The sequence below is a fragment of the Coptis chinensis genome, chromosome 8, assembly GCF_015680905.1.
Source record: "Coptis chinensis isolate HL-2020 chromosome 8, ASM1568090v1, whole genome shotgun sequence".
NCBI classification, from domain to species: Eukaryota; Viridiplantae; Streptophyta; class Magnoliopsida; order Ranunculales; family Ranunculaceae; genus Coptis; species Coptis chinensis.
Window position 1 is genome coordinate 90344563 of NC_141463.1, and position 17173 is coordinate 90361735.

Consider the following 17173-nt stretch of genomic DNA (forward strand, 5'->3'; position numbering starts at 1 on the left):
ACCGTTGGTCTATTATTCAAGCTAATATCAACAAGTTTCATGCTATTCTTTCTAAAATTCAAGCATCTCCTCCAAGTGGCTATAATGACAATATGATGGTAAGTATTTATTTTTTATTTGTTATTTTGATTAACAAATACATTTTTCAATTCTAATTTAGTTTTTGCTTAATTGGTAGGTTGAGGAAGCAATAAGTGCATATGCGATGCATAATGGGGTTTGGAAGTGGATGCAATGCTATAATATGGTGAAAGACTCACCCAAATGGAAGATGCTACAGTTGAGAAATGATTTGCATCCCACCAAAAAGACGAAGTCAAACAGTGGGGAAGGAGGATCATCAATTCCAATATCAACTACGACAACTCAACCAATGGATTATGATCCACACCAAGTTCATGGGCTTGAGGATAGACCTCTTGGAAAGAAAGAAGACAAAAAAAGAAGGCAAAAAGAGAAAGAAGAAGGTGATTCTAAAGTGGAGGAATTCGCTAAGAAACTTGATGCTTTTCTGATGGAACTTTCTAAAACCACCAAAGAAGGCTATGAATTGGAAGCTCAAAGACAGTTGAAGAAAGATGAGATGGAATTTGAAAAACTTCAATTGAAAAAAAGTTCGATGGATTGGAAGCTTCAAATCCAAAAAGAAAAACTTCAATTGAAGAAAGATGCGCTCCGAGTTCGAGAAGATGAAAATGATGCGAAAATATTAGGAATGAAATTAGAAGGATTATCCGAAGATGAGCGCGAAATTTGGCAACTCAAAAGGGCAGAAATTTTACAAAAAATGAAGAATCGACTTGGCAATATCACTGGTAGTAGTCAAAGTAGTGCATGGTCTAAATTTGAGTTTATGTATGTTTTTTAATTTGAGTATTTTAATTTGTCTTTTAATTTATGTCTTTTAATTAATGACGTACTTTAATTTAAGTTTGTATTTTAATTTTAATTAGAATGTACTTTAATTGAATATTTTCTTTTAATTTAAAGTTGATATTTTTTATCATTCTAAAAAAACCACAAATACATAAAAATAAACTTGGAACACAAATACATAGAAATTGAAACGATAAATAAACACAAAGTCTAAATGAAGTGCAAATAAAAATAGAAATCAAGTCCGCCCACGCCTACTCCACAAATGCTCGACCAAGTCATTCTTCAATCTATCATGAACAACTTTTGAACGAACCCTCTCGACGCCAGATACCCAACGAGATAGAACAAAGTGGCGTTGATCTTCAGGAGCACCTTCTCTACTTGGTATTTCCAAATCACGAATATACTGCAGGATATCCGTTTCGCGTTCATCTTCCACAATCATATTGTGTAAAATAATGCAAGCCCTCATAACAGTAGCCATGTTCTTCAAATACCATAACCTGCACGGATTCGCTAAAATAGTCCAACGCGATTGTAATATACCAAACGCCCGCTCTATGTCTTTTCTAGCATCTTCTTGCTTCTTTGCAAAATGTTTGTCTTGTGCAATAGTCGGTTTAGCAATCGTTTGAATCAATGTGGCATAATTAGGATAAATACCGTCAGCCAAGTAATAGCACATATCATAATGATGGTCATTCACAGTGTAGTTACAAGGAATAGCTTCATCATTGACTATATCATCAAATATTGGTGAGCGGTCAAGCACATTAAGATCATTGTGAGAACCCGCCATTCCAAAAAACATGTCAAATCCATCGGCCACGATCGGCAACCGCCTCCAAAAATTTGTTGGTTTATGCTTATGTCCGATTGTGAGACCCTTGCCACGGCGGATGGGCAATTCTTCCATTGCCGGTGCATGCAATCAATGCTTCCTAGCATTCCAGGGCCATCCGCTGCGTTCCTCGGACTCTTTAAGCAAACGTTGAATATCCGCAGCATTTGGTTTGGCGCAAGTATTCACCTCCAAAAATTCTAATAATTCCATCACGAAATAGCGATGCATTCATGAACAAATTGGCTCAAGAACATGTAACATATCATCTACTAGATCGCCGGCAAATCCATAAGCAAGCATTCGTGATAGTAGCAATTACTTTTATTTTTGGGTTAATCCCAAACTTACCCGCACAATTAACTGTTTGTTGAAAATATGGTACATTATGATTAAGATGATTGAAAATACAAGTAAATAATGACTGACCCATACGAAATCGGCGTCAAAAATCGTGGTCACGAAATATAGGATTTGCGCCGAAGTAGTTAGCATTTACACGAGCCAGTGTTGCCTCGTACTGACGATTCTTACATTTTCTTCCTTTCTTCGAACCACCATGTGGTCTATAAGAAGACTCCGTTTCTTGCTGACGCAATAAACTCAGACGATGTCGAACCAAAAGTAGAGCAATAGCCACTAATTTACAAGTTTTAACTGCAGTGTTATCATTTGAAGAGCTCGAGCTCGATGAAGAATCAGAAGAAGATGAATCAGAAGAAGATGAATGATCCATTGAAAAAATCTTCAAGAGTTTTGGTAGTGTTTTTTTTTTTTTTTTTTTTGGCTCAAGGAGATGAGTTTAGATGAGAGGGAACATGAAAAATGAAGAGAACATCGCAAAACCAAGGGAGTTAAATGGTTATAGCACGCGACGGAAAACGCTGCGGTTTTGCTAAACCAGCGTGTGGGCTTGACTTTTGTCGGATGTACTTCCATGGCTGGCGGTTTTGGCAAAACCGCTGGAAGTTATATGGGCTGGGTTTGGCTTAAACCGCGTAGTTGCTTGGTGTTTTTTTGATGTTACTCCTGAAGTTGTTTGGTGTTTTTTTAGTTTGGTGTTTTTTTGGTTCAAAATTTTGGTGTTTTTTTGTTGCTCTGCTAAAGATGCTCTAACTTGTCAAGTGGTCAATATATATATATTTTTATGAAACTATGTAGAATTATATCTTATCCATCTAGAGTCTGGCCATATTAGGTCGTAAAGCATAACTTCTTTGTATATGACTAATGGGCCATAGCAGATATTCCAAATGCACCATTGATTCATTTAGCTAGATTGTAACTGTGTGTGTGTGTGTTCATTTAAATCTTTATTGATTATCAGAAGAGTTACATGATGGATTTTAGTTCTTCACAACAGGATGACAATTGACAAATGTCATTAAGTAAAAGAGTTAAATCTTCTTGGAACGAATAGTAAGTTCATATTTGTGACAATGCAAAACAGACACCAAAATACTGTACCAGACAAATTTAAGAACCAAGACCAAAGTTTTTCTTAACAGCATTTGAAGACTAGTCTGCCTTCAATGAATGTACAATTAAGTCACATGGTGATCGTTATCGATTCTACTTATATTGACAATAATGGGGTAGGGGCATTAAGTTCTTGATTTTAGATCTATATAAAGTGAATTCATATTAGTCATACTTAAATACAGTTCAAGTTTCTAGACTCTTAACTCTTTCATGGCTCCTACAATGCTTCTTCTTGGGTTGCTATTTGCAAGTCTAACATTAACAGGTTTCTTTCTCCTTGTATTCTTTCATGTCGTAATAACTTCACACAACTGGTGCAATTTTGTTTGATAGACTAACGGTTCTTTTTCTCAGCCGAGTATGGTGAAGGAAATGAGATGATCTATAGTGTAAAATATATATATGATGATAGTGGTCTACCATTTTATGGTTGTTAATTATACGCACTGCTTCACTATTTGTAAACTTATATTGACGTTTGCTAATAATCAACATTAAATGCAGGGGCACAAACTATTGGAGTCTGTTATGGAAGGGATGCGAACAATTTGCCTTCACCACAGCAAGTTGTGGCTCTATATAGAGCAAGAAGCATAGGAAGAATGAGAATTTATGATCCAAACCAAGAAGTTCTACAAGCCCTTAGGGGATCAAATATTGAACTCATACTGGGTGTGCCGAACACAGACCTACAACGTCTGGCAGCAGACACAGCTGCTGCTGCTAGCTGGGTCCAAACAAATGTTAGAAACTTTTGGCCTGATGTAAGAATCAGGTACATTGCCGTCGGAAATGAAGTCAGTCCTGTAAATGGAAACTCCCAGTACGTTCCATTTCTAGTCCCTGCCATGACAAATGTTTATAATGCAGTTCTGGCTGCTGGGCTTGTAGGCCAAATTAGAGTGTCTACGGCATTTGACACTGGTGTGATTGGGACATCTTTTCCACCATCAGCAGGCGCCTTCAGAGGTGACATCATGTCGTTCTTAAACCCAATCATTGGCTTCTTGACAGACACCCGTGCGCCAATTCTTGTGAACATTTATCCTTACTTCAGTTAGTGGTGTCAAATGGGCTGGGCCGGGCTGGCCCGACCCTCAAACAATGAAGCCCTCATGCTTTGAGGGCCGGGCTAACCCTACTCTCATTTACTTCAAGGGCGAGATTCGATCGGACCAATGCTTAAATCTCGAAGTTTGCCGACCCAATACCGAGAGGGCTTGAAGGGCGAGGGGGAGGCCAAAGGGGGGATCTTATGTTATACATTTGATTTTACAAAATAAATTTAGAAACATTAGTTAAAAAATGATAAAATCGAATCGACTTCACAATTAAACCTTCAAACTACTAAAAAACTTATTAAAGTTGTATTAGTAATTAAGATCAATTAAATTCATTTCATAAAATATTATAATGAAATTATAAGGTTGGCAAACTTAATAGATAAACGTTTTTTTAAGTGATTTTTAGCATATTAATGTTAAAATGAAATATATTGTAAAAATTTTTATTAAAATATATATAATAAATGTTGAGGGCTTAATGAGGGCCGGGCTTGAAGGAAGGCTTAAGTTTCGAAGTCTAGGCCCTTACCCTCCCCTCAAAGGCTTGAGGGCCGGGTCGGCCCAGCCCACGAATGTGCGAGGGCCTCATTTTGAGGGCTTTTTCGACCTATGGACCGGGTCGGGGCGGGCGGGCTAAGGGTTTGAGGGCCATTTTGACACCCCTAACTTCAGTCATATTAGTACCCCCACCATAAGCCTTTCATATGCTTTGTTCACAAATCCATCAACAGAATTCACAGATAGTGGTAATAATCTTCCATATCAGAACCTGTTTGATGCCCAATTGGACAGTTTCTACTCTGCTCTAGAAAGGGCGAGTGGATCTACTTTGGAAATTGTAGTATCAGAGAGCGGGTGGCCTTCTGCTGGTGGTACTGCTACAACGATAGATAACGCACGTACATACAATCAAAATCTGATCCAACACGCGAGTAGAGGTTCTCCGAAGAGGCCTGGGAGGCCTATTGAAATTTATCTTTTTGCAATGTTCAACGAAAACTTGAAAAATCCAGAATTTGAGAGAAACTTTGGCCTCTTCTTTCCAAACCAACAACCTGTATACCCAATCAATTTCTTTAACCAACTCAGTGAAATGTAAGGCTAGGCTTCATGTGAAAAGTATAGCATGAGTGCCATACCTATGGCAGTTCATGATCAACATGTACAATGTATATGAAGTACAAATAAAGATCTAGTACGTTTAATACTTTTGATGCCAATACTCAAAGCTTTTGATGAAAAGTATTGAGTGACATATTTTTCACTATCTGTAATGTAAACTACTCCACAAGCTTCACATCGAGTAGCTTCAAAGCAATTCTACAAGGTAAATAGTGCCTCTCACTCCATGCACACATCTCTATACGACCAAGCTATAAAAAAAAACTCGGCATGTTAATGACTTCAATGTAATGGCTTTTCCTGATTTTGTTTCGAATTGGTACAAGAATCTAGCTTTATGGATCTGCTGCCTGGTTCTTTGTGTAGGTTATCTGACAAAGTTTACTCTGAAAGGAAATCTACAACTCGTGTTCTCCATCTATGTTGGGATCTTTGAAAAAAAGAAAAAAGAACATATACATTTAGCATCAATCTGGATGAGGAACTCAAAGTGCAATGTCGAGGAGATATCTTGCTTATTCAAGGTCAGTGCTATTAGGGACTCTTTTTTGTCCAAAGAGCAGTTCCTTACACTGTTATGGTGCAACTTGTCCCTCTTTCACACAAATATCTTGTTAGCGTGTTTTTTATAAGGTATACTAAGTTTGAAACATTGGAGTTTTACTAGCCCTAGCGAAACAGCACAATGGCCATTACGATGGACTACTGTATGCAGTTGAGTTCAGACCTGAATACTAATAAAGTCTCCTTCTTGTCTATTTCAGAACGCTTCCATTGCCATGCTTCGTCTAGTTTGGCTTTTTCTCCATCTCATAGCCACGATATGGCGTTTTGTAACGGGTACAGCTCAAACATTACAAAGCTATCTTATCTCAAGTGGGATCGTCAACAAGTACAAAGCTAGTGATCTAACTAATCTCCAATACCTAGCTATTGTGGTAGAGAGTCAAGAAGCATACGATACGGCCAGAGTTGTGAAGCTTTTGCACTGGTTGTCAAATATTGGTGTAAAGCACGTCTGCCTTTATGATATGGATGGTAATTATGTAACTATTGATTCCTACATATGCTGTTGACAATGTTTTACTTCCATCAGTGGTAATGTATTACTATTATTGTTAACCTGTTACGCATGTTGAATATTTCCTACTGATCTCTGACCCTACTTGAACTTGATATTCGTTATTATCATTGCTTTAGGAGTGCTGAAAAAGACCAGGAAAATTATTTTGGAGAAATTGGGTGAATCAAGATTATGGCACTTGGTATGTAGTTGATTAATTGCTGCTGTTTATCACTACTGAACTTACCTCCATTCGTGTTCAGAATTGTTTGTTATATTTGATGAATTCCTACAATCTACTATTCTCATAATCAATTCTCTTAGAGAACAATGGGCCTGATAAGTCAGATGCTCCTTGTTAACGTGCCTAGAGCTGAACTGATAACTATCTCCTTGATAAGAAATGAATCTGGACATAAATTAACGTATATTAGTGGCAAGCCATGTGGCTAAGGTTCAGCCTTAGACACATGAGTTAATGGGCATGTACATTGATCCATGATATTGCGAATTGGGCTTTAGCCCTGTTGATTAAATGAATAAAATAGATACCCCTACTAATGGGCGTTTACCCGCGTAGTTGGGGGTCGAAAACATCCCCTCTTTGTCGGTGAACAAAGTTCACATGGCAAAGAAGAGAAGATAAATCTAAAGCGCGGAAATAATAAAAAAGAGTAAAGCGGAGTGTATAACAAAGTGTCGTGTGAGCGTAAGCGATAAGAAAAATGGACAATCGGAAAAATTAAGTGAATTATCGAGGAAGCGAAAAATGTCAAAGTAACGATATCACGAACGCAATGGCGTAGTTAAATAAAAGATAGCCGAAAATGCACAGATAAAATAAAATTGCAAAAAAAACTCGATTGGCGAAAACTGTACCGAACGCGTCTCGTAATAATACGAAATTTGAATTCGACAATGCGTGCCAGTATATACAAAAACATGTTACAACCAAACAAGATACGGTGCAGTGCAAGGAAGGAAGGGGCACCGTACCGGTGTTGCCTTGATCTGACCCGGTTCACCCTTGTGGAGATAGTAAACCCGATTTTGAGCTATCTGACCCGATTTTTTTTTTTTTTTTTTTTTTTTTTAAAAGTGGTAGAAACGACCATACTATACGGGCGAAATATAATCGAGAAGAAGAAGATGCGTTGACGATCGTAGACTTGGTGAGGTGGAAAGAAGATGACAGATATAATGAATACACGAGGCCACGACATAATCTAGCTCAGGATCGAGCATCTTCAAATTGGATCGGCTAGGATATTAAGCTTAAATTATTGAGTTTCGATAAAACTTAAATTTGGCCTGTCGAAGAAGACGAAGAAAACGGAGAAAAGTGCGGAGAATATGACAAAGCGGTGTCGGAAACAGATATGTTAGTATTTTTATTTATTTATTTATTTTTTATTTTTTATTATCAGTTATCGTAAAATTTTGGTTAAGTCTGAAAAATTGATGAAAAGATTTGTATTTTTGTCGCAGGTTGAAACGGAGGAATTACGAGTAAAAGATATTGACGAAAAATTTCGAGTGGAAAGATCTTAATACCTTAGAAAAAATAAAGAATTTGAAGAAAGGTTTTGCTCAAGGTGATCACGCAAGAATGACGTAGAATAAATAAAGAAGTCGAGAAAATTTTTGCTCGGAAAAATCGGTGAAAAAGTGTCTCTCGAAATATCGGCCCAATGCCTTAGAAAAATAATGAAGTTTGAAAAGAAAAGTTTAGTTGAGAAAGAGAGCGCAATGCATTATAAAAAATAATGAATGCGGAAGATAGTTAACCGAAAGTCTAAGCGAAGCGAATGCAGATTTCGAAGAAGAAAACGAAGATTTACTCGAGCGACCGTAAGATAATTGACAGAGACAATTGATTAGGTAATTGTGTGAATGTAACACCATAGAGCTAAAACTTATTTTGATGAAAAATAAATAAATATGGGTTTGCTATTGAATATTGTTCTTGTGTCAGATAACATACCTGCGGAATACTGACAATGTTGTAGATTTATGTAATTGAAATGAAATAGAACGAGACACCCCCATGTAGAGAAAAACGCCCCCAATGTGTACTTAACTTTGCAAAATTAGGCTAAGCGAGCATAAAAGCGTTCAAACTTAGGCTGACGAAGCTAAACGTGGTAACCTTGTCAGATTTTGTCGGAACGATAGTAATGGACTAAGCGAGCGTAAAAGCGTTTAAACTTAGACTGACAAAGTTAAATGCGATAACTTCGTCAGATTTTGTCGTAGCGATATTAACGAACTAAACGAGTAAAAACGTTCAAACTTAGACTAACGGTTAAACGAGTAAACCGTCCGATTTTGTCGAGCGATAGGAATGAGTTTGGCGGCGTAAAAGCGTTCAAACTTAGACTGACAAAGCTAAATGTGGTAACTTCGTCAGATTTTTTTCGTAATGATAGTAATGAGTAAGCGAGGGTAAAAAGCGTTCAAACTTAGACTAACAAAGCTAAATGTGGTAACTTCGTCAGATTTTTTTTCGTAATGATAGTAATGAACTAAGCGAACGTAAAAGCGTTCAAACTTAGACTGACAAAGCTAAATGTGGTAACTTCGTCAGATTTTTTTCGTAATGATAGTAATGAACTAAGCGAACGTAAAAGCGTTCAAACTTAGACTGACGAAAAAATGACTGCAAAAGTGATGTGTCAAGCCCTTCGCTTCTAACGGCGGCGGAGAGATAAGCCAATAAATCTGCATGACGTAAGTCATTTTGGGGTCTTTGAGTGATAGAGATGCTATCAAATTTTCGAACAAGACTATGTATCAAATTAAGATAAGCCGCCATACGCTCATCTCTTGCTCCAAAAGACCCACCAAACTGATTTGCAACAAGGCGAGAATCTGTGTATAACTGGAGCTTTCGCGCCCCCAGTATCAAAGTTAAGCTGTTCTCAAGGCACAAATGGCATCCTCATACTTGGCTTCGTTATTTGAAGCGGGCGGCCAAGTCGCCACAGATTTCCCAATCTTTTTTCCGCGGGTTTAACAAAACACATCGATTCCGACCAGATTTACTATGGGAGCCATCTGAGTAAACAATACATAGGTCAATGGGTTTAGGAATTGCGTTTTCAAGTTGGTCTTCATCGTCCCCAGTTATTGGTGGCATAATGTCTTCCATTGATTCTTCCTGGCGCAAAAAATTGTCAATAGGAGAATCATCAATCGGAAAATCAGCTACCAAAGAAGCCAGAGCATGTCCTTTTTCAGTAGTACGACTTTCAAAGACAATGCTATATGTATTAAGATAACTTTCCCACTCGGCTAATCTACTTGATTCTGATAAAAAAAACAGGTCTACCATCATCAATGAAAAGAACATCACTAACAGGTTGAGTTGTAGCTGCCAGGTATATGCCACTAGGTTGACCCGTTGAAGGACTTGTCAATATAGGAGGACTGGCCAAGTATTTCTTCAGTTGTTGCAATGCCATCTTACAATCAATGTTCCAAGTTGCCGCCCTCTTTAAAGTCTCAGTATCCTTCAATTTAACGACTATATCATCGATATAAGCCTCCATTATTTTTCCCAGCAGATCGGAAAAAATTGTATTGAAGAGTGAAATCCATTTCACCCAGAAGATTTAAACAGACAGATGCCCCCGGTCGAGCCTATGTGGAAGATGACACCTATCTAGGTCGGTAGTTTGTCTGGGATTGTGGTCTTCCCTCTAGTTGCTTCTGTGACACCTTCATCCCTGCCTGGTCGGACCTATCTGGGATGGCAGTTTTTCTCAAATTTGTGAGGTCGGCCTTCCCTGTCAGGTCGGTCCAGTCTAGGATGAAGGTTTTCATTATACTTTCTTCCGTGATGTCTTTTTTCCCTGTCTGGATGAACCTGTCTAGGATGGCGATTTTCCGCAAATCTGTGAGGTCGGCCTTCCCTGTCAGGTCGGTCTAGTCTGGGATGAAGTTTTTCCTTATACTTTCTTCCGTGACGCTTTTTTTCCCTGTCTGGACGGACCTATCTAGGATGGCAATTTTCTATAAATCTGCGAGGTCGGCCTTCCCTGTCAGGTCGGTCTAGTCTGGGATGAAGTTTTTTCTTATACTTTCTTCCGTGGCGCCTTTTTCCACAATGCGGGCCGGACCGTCTAGGATGGCGATTTTTCGCAAATCTGCGAGGAGGTCGGCCTTCCTGTCAGTCGGTCAATCTGGGATGAAGTTTTTTCCTTATACTTTCTTCCGTGACGCCTTTTTCCCTATCCGGACGGACCAGATAGGATGGCGATTTTCAGAATAAATCATGAGGTCGGCCTTCCCCATAGGGTCGGGCCTAATCTGGGATGAAGTTTTTCCTTATACTTTCTTCCGTGGCGCTTTTTCCCTCTCGGCCGGACACATCTAGGATGGCGATTTTCGTAGAATTCTGGAGGTCGGCCTTCCCCGTCGCAGTCGGTCTAGTACGGGATGAAGTTTTTCCTTATACTTTCTTCCGTGGCGCCTTTTTCCCATGCCGGACGGACTGTCTAGGATGGCGATTTTCCATAAATCTGCGAGGTCGGCCTTCCTGTCAGTCGGTCCAACTGGGATGAAGTTTTTCCTTATACTTTCTCCCCCGCGGACGCATTTCTTCCCTATCCGGGCCGGACTCAGATAGGATGGCGATTTTCCAGTAAATCTGCTGAGGTCGGCCTTCCCCGTTAGGTCGGTCTAATCACGGGATGAAGTTTTTCCTTATACTTTCTCCCGTGACGCATTTCTTCCCTATCTGGACGGACCTGTATAGGATGGCGATTTTCCGTAAATCTGCGAGGTCGGCCTTCCCTGTTAGGTCGGTCTAATCCGGGATGAAGTTTTTCCTTATACTTTCTTCAGCGGACGCCTTCTTCGGGCGTTTTGTATGCCGTTCTGCGGTAGCGGTGGCGATCTTCTTCTTTTCAGTAACCTAGTAACAAAAGTACATAACTTTTCGTCACGTTGTTGCTTGATGTTCAAAAGTGAGTCGACATCCTTTGGCGTCTTGCAATTGTGGCGGAAACAATTAACAAACTGATTTTCTAGTTCATTGTATTGGTGAATTGATCTTGAAGGCAACTCACTAAACCAGTGTAATGCTTCTCCCTTTAGAGTTGATGGAAAAAGCTTACATATGAGCGGATCATCTCCACCCCATAACACCAACTTATTTTTGAACGATAGAACATGCAAGCCAGTATCTCCTTCCAACTCATCATAAAGTTCAAAATCGGGTTGTTTGAAGTCGGGATAGTGGTAAGCTTCTCGAATGTCGGTTTAAAACTTATCAAGGCACGCCATCATTGATCGCCAAGTTTTTCGTTCTTACATCCCTTGACTCTCTATCGTTAAGTTCTTTTGCAATCAACTCTTTCAACATTTGTTGTTCTCGTTAGAGTTAAAGTATTGGCTCGAACAATTTGGATGCCCCGATCGTGCTCCATGTGGAAAAGGATACCTTCCATTATCTCTTATTAGAGTTAGAGATCTTTTCGCGGTATATGCGATCGACTCCGACCGGTGATTGTCTTTGTCTATCCCTGTAACCAGTAACGTACCTGTCTAGGTCGATAGTCACCCTTGGCCGGGTGGTCGATATAATTATACCACTTCTCCATGTTTTGTTGCTCTTGTCCGGGATGCCCGCTTCCCGGTCATGGCCGGACATATCTCGGATGATGGCGGTCTTCCCTGAAATTGATTCTTAGAGGTAAATCTTCCATTTGAGATTGGACATGTCTAGGGTAGTAGTTATCCCTGCCAATCCGATTCTCCCCATAAGTACGGGTAATAGGGTAATTACTCTTAAAGTGTGCACTGGTTGATTGTGTTTGAGAAATAGCACGTTGTTGGGACGATGAAGTGGATCTTCAAGACGGTCCCATACTTTGGAATGGGCGGCCCTTTCGTGGTCGCCTGATGTTGTTGAATTTTGCGCCTCGCCCACCAACCTTTGCTTTTTCCCGCCTTCCTTCTCAAGTTCCTATTTTAAATTTTTGACTTGTCGTAACTCACGCCAACCGTATTAGGGTGGCGGGCGTAGAGGTGGTGGTGGTGGTGGTGGCGGTGGCGCTGCTACGGTTGGATGTTGAGAATTGATCTTACCACTAGGAGCAACTTGATTGTTCAACGGTTCTTGCATTGGCCGATTTGAATTTTGAGGGTTGCGATTCCTATTGGAAGGAGGAATATGTTAACTGTTCGGTCTGCTTCTTGTGCTTACCATCTTGATTGTTTCACGTGATAATGGATTCAAAATCCCCACAGACGGCGCCAATTATGTTTCAGCAATAAACTGCTTCAACACAACGAGAGCAATGGTAAAGAACACACTAAGAAACAGAGGAATTTGATGTTGGGGAGATGAAACCGAACCAAATAATGGCTGCCTACGCATTACCCAAGATCCGTTCTCTAGGGATCAAGTTTCCACGTAGTTCCTTATGAAAAATAGTTTGATATTTATAGAGGTAGAGTAGAGAGTCCTGGTAGCTCAAGTAATCTTGTATCTTGAGTAATTGTGATAGAATATAACTGTCAACTGATAACTATCTCTTTGATAAGAAATGAATTTGGACATAAATTAACGTATATTAGTGGCAAGCCATGTGGCTAAGGTTGACTTCTTGCAGACACATGAGTTAATGGGCTTGTACATTGATCCATGATATTGCGAATTGGGCTTTAGCCCTGTTGATTAAATGAATAAAATAGAGATCCCTACTAACACTATAACAGAACATGTTTTTAGCAGCGCCATACCCCATCGCTAAAGGTGCCTTTGAGCGTGGCAAAAAATCTGTCGCAACGCACCAGATGGCGTTGCAAAGGCGTTGCTAAAAAGTGCGTCTCAAATACTCAAATGCAACGCCAAAGATGCCGTGGCAAATGTTCCTAGTTTGTTGCGACGCCTAAGGGTGCTGCTAATACACTAATTCCGTTGCTACTTCATTTATGAAAATTAAATTAATTGCAAATTTTTTTCAACCTATTTGCAGCGTTTGGCGTCACAAAAGAGAGCTTGTAACAACTAGGATGGCGTTGCAAAAGTGATACTTTTAGCTGCACAACTAGGCGTCGCAAAAAGCAACCTTTTGCTACACTATTTCCGTTGCGAAAAGTTTAAATATTTGGCTACATAGTGCGGGAAATTTAAATATTTAGCGTGGCAAAAGACATCCAAAAATTTAGCCACACCAAGCGTGGCAAAAAATGTCTACGTTACTGTAGAATCAAAGCTTTTAGCTACACCAAAATTGTTGCGAATGATATGAACTCCTGTGTTTTATTTGGGACGTATTTAGCATTGCAAATGGTGCAATTCATACATATACCTGTACATTTCCATTTACATAATCCTGCCCAAAACAATTTTTATAAAACACAGAAATCCTATAACAATTCACCACATATCATAACAAAATGAATTTCATTACTAAACCATTCAATACAAAAGATCTTAAAGAATTCACATAAATATTTTTTGCGAAAAAACATCATCTCACATAATCTTAACAACGTTCAACTAAATTTAGACGAATTATTCAAAACTAAAATTTCACAAATAATGTCTATAACATGCTAATTTGAGCAGCATCCACTCGGAGCTTCTTCTTGATTCTACTACTTCTGGCGACCAATCGACCAATCTGGCACAACAAATTTTAAAAAAAAAGTCACGTAAGTAAATTTATTAGAAACATTAATAAACCTAATATACACTCAAGTTGGCAATGCATGTGAAACTATGCACCTCCTATATGCGTAAATTGGTGCCCATGGCCAAAAGCTTAGAAAGAACTTATCAAAGTTATAACTCGGTCACATTCATGAAGGTATAGATCACAAAACATATGAACACCATAGGGTGGGCAGAGTGACAACAAATAGAGAGAGAGTCTCAAGTTATGTCCTTTAAAGTTCTGTGTGCACATAAAAGTGCCAAGTAATTAAGAGAAAGATACCTGCTTAGTGGACATTCTCACAATGCCAAAAGATGGAGACTGATGACAACCATCACAAGATCGCGGCGCTTATTTCAGTTATCTCTTCCGAAGATACATCATGCCCTTCCTCATCCCAGATCTCTTAAGGATGCGAGCTAAAAGAGAGAGACGGACACATTCTGGTGTCCGAGAAGAGAAAGCTCCTCCTGTTTTATAAAACATATGTTATTAACAATACATGGGATAAATCTCATGCAGGTCGTGGTAGTTCCGCCAAGCGATTCCTCGTAACATGTTCAACTACAAGTTTTAATATCATGCCTTATATAACAAAATCAACAAGTCTTGAAACATTAAATCTAGAATCTAACTTGAAGAAGAAAGGCCGGTCTTTGAATCTCAGAAGGTATGTGCCTAAGCTTCCCAGCCACATCCACTAGCATCATTATTACATGACCGCAAATGAATATAGACAAAGACTAATAAACAAGACACTCAACATATAGGAACAATCTCAGAATCCGAGAGAAAGATAGTTGAAAGGAATTTGGTATGAATATAGTACCCAAGTGTTGACAATGATTTATTGATGTTGGCGGCTTCCTTTAGTAGCTCCCCTCACACTGTGAGGTTTTTGCCCCGCTTTGAGTAGTGGTTCTTAGTAATGGAATGGAAAAAAACGCGTTCGTAAGCTTTCAGACTTCAAGAAGCACTAGATGAAGCTTACCTTTCGGAACTAGCAAGGTCTACAAGGTTTAGTCTTGCAAACCGTAAATTAGTAGTTAATTCTTTTTCCCACCTACTCTCAATCACACGTAAAGACACTATGTGACCCGCCGCTCTTCTATTCATGTTTGTTATCGCCACTTCGTTCACAAAGACCCTACTTGACCGAGGAGATGGTTTAGTGCTCAAAAAAGAGGAGCATATGGATGGACAAGGCATTGGCGGTAATTAAATAAGAAAGCAGCTTCAACCCAAATGAGAAAGAAACAGGTCCGGTTACCTTAGTCAGAAGCTTAAGAATATCATTCACAGTCTGAACTTCATACTCTGTTAGATTTTCAACGTAAACACCCTTCTTATTATCCTCGCGCAACTACAAATTTACATTAAGATAAGCATATTTAATGGCCAATACAAACTTTATACATAACAATCCAACAAGAGATTCTCAACTTACAAGTAAATTTGTTGATGATGGATCTAGAAGATCCGTAATTTGTTCATTGTATATCTCTAAGAAAGAACATTTGCAATTATATTTTAATTTTTTTCGTCCCTTCGACTTTCCTCTTCCTATGATAAGAAAGATCAAACACATAAGATCAGTCGGTTTGACATGTTCAAAAGATGATAAACCGAGAATGGTCGGATAGAATGCAACTTACGACTCGATTTCGCAAACAAGAATTCAAATATCGTGGTGTCATCCCCCACAGTCTAGACTGGGCTTTACTTCCAACTCGTCAATCTCACCGAGCATTGTATATGTCTTCCCACTTCCCGTCTAGAGAGCAAATCCATTCATACATCAGATGCAAGGTCAAAAAAGCACCATAGTTCACCTTGGTGAACCTAATTCACTATCAAATTTGTACAACTGATTCAGATATTATAAAAGATCTGAACGCATGTAGGTGTTTTTGAAGATTGGAAAACCATGCACACCACAATGTCATACTTTGAAGGCGTAGACAAAGGAAAGCATTATTCATGACCCCCCTGTTCCCCTCCCCAAATGTAAGAGGGGGGAAAGATCAAATGACTATTCCCAATTGCCACATTTCTTACACACCTACCCTACCTAGGAATGACTCTACATGAAAAAATTTAAGTTGCTAAACTACAGAGTGCATGCATCAGGAATATAAGAGAGGAGGGGGAGGGGGGAGTAAAGTATATTTTTGACGAGACATATATATGTGTGTGTGTGTGTGTCTTTCTGGCAAGACACCTGAAATTTTTATTTCACCCTTTCAAACACTGAGGAATATAAGAGTTAGTCCACATGATTTGTCACGTAATGCAATATACAGTAGTTGCTGAATTGCAGCCTTGGAGTTTCCAGTGCGTCAACATCCACTTGCTCACGATTCCTAGACTTGTAATAAGGAAGGAGGCATAACAATCTACCTCAAAAGGGCAGTTTAAACAAGGATAGTTACATGTTTAACAACACAACAACATGTCGGGACATGCCCAACTGCAGAAAGGTATTGCATATTATATGATTCATGATTGCGAAAATTCCACTAATAGTGAACTACATGTACAAAGAGGGTGACCCATCTCCACCAGGTTTTTTTGTATTATTACATAAAATATGTGTTCACAGTCTACAAATGCATCAAGTATTAAAAGCCATCTACATGACTAGACTATTATAGGCAGAGATCATTGGTGGCCCAAAAATTATATTTTGCATAGACGCACAGTGAATTCTTCTTCAATTTTGGGGACAAAGAAGGGTTTCAAAAGGTTTACTTACAATCAATTCAAGTAAATAAGTGAAGTCCCTAACAAGAAACAAAGTAGGAGTAAAACCAAGAAGAACGATAGCAGAATGTCCTAGAAAATCAAAAGTATAAATTAATTTAGGAAAGGGCCCAAAAAAGAAACTTGAAAAAACGTTTGCATTTTCCATTGGATTAGGAACATAACAAAGGCTTGGCGGGAGAAAGCAAAGTTGTGTACAAATGATTCAGTTTTGTAATCTCCATAGGACCATCAAATGTTTAAATGTTTTTCACAGAGTGTACTTTTTAATAGTGAGTGGCCCATTCAC

General features: G+C 39.0%; 2 protein-coding genes across 3 annotated transcripts in view; both read left to right on the forward strand.

The window, feature by feature from the left end:
- LEW1 (Undecaprenyl pyrophosphate synthetase family protein) overlaps positions 1–17173 on the forward strand; it is a 142907-nt gene that overhangs the window by 40064 nt on the left and 85670 nt on the right. The window contains exons 2-4 of one of the 2 annotated variants that reach the window (XM_086581301.1): positions 5755–5912; positions 6153–6426; positions 6589–6653. In XM_086581301.1, the coding sequence (XP_086437427.1) occupies positions 5865–5912; positions 6153–6426; positions 6589–6653 (387 nt within the window). In that variant the 5' untranslated portion in view covers positions 5755–5864. The remainder of the gene's footprint in view (positions 1–5754; positions 5913–6152; positions 6427–6588; positions 6654–17173) is intronic. The other variant, XM_086581300.1, reaches the window with a different exon arrangement.
- Positions 3308–5473, forward strand: LOC147484229 (lichenase-like). Its single transcript, XM_086581298.1, has 3 exons — positions 3308–3467; positions 3707–4262; positions 4939–5473. Exons 1-3 carry the CDS (start codon positions 3413–3415, stop codon positions 5363–5365), a joined length of 1038 nt encoding a protein of 345 aa, XP_086437424.1. The 5' UTR covers positions 3308–3412; the 3' UTR covers positions 5366–5473.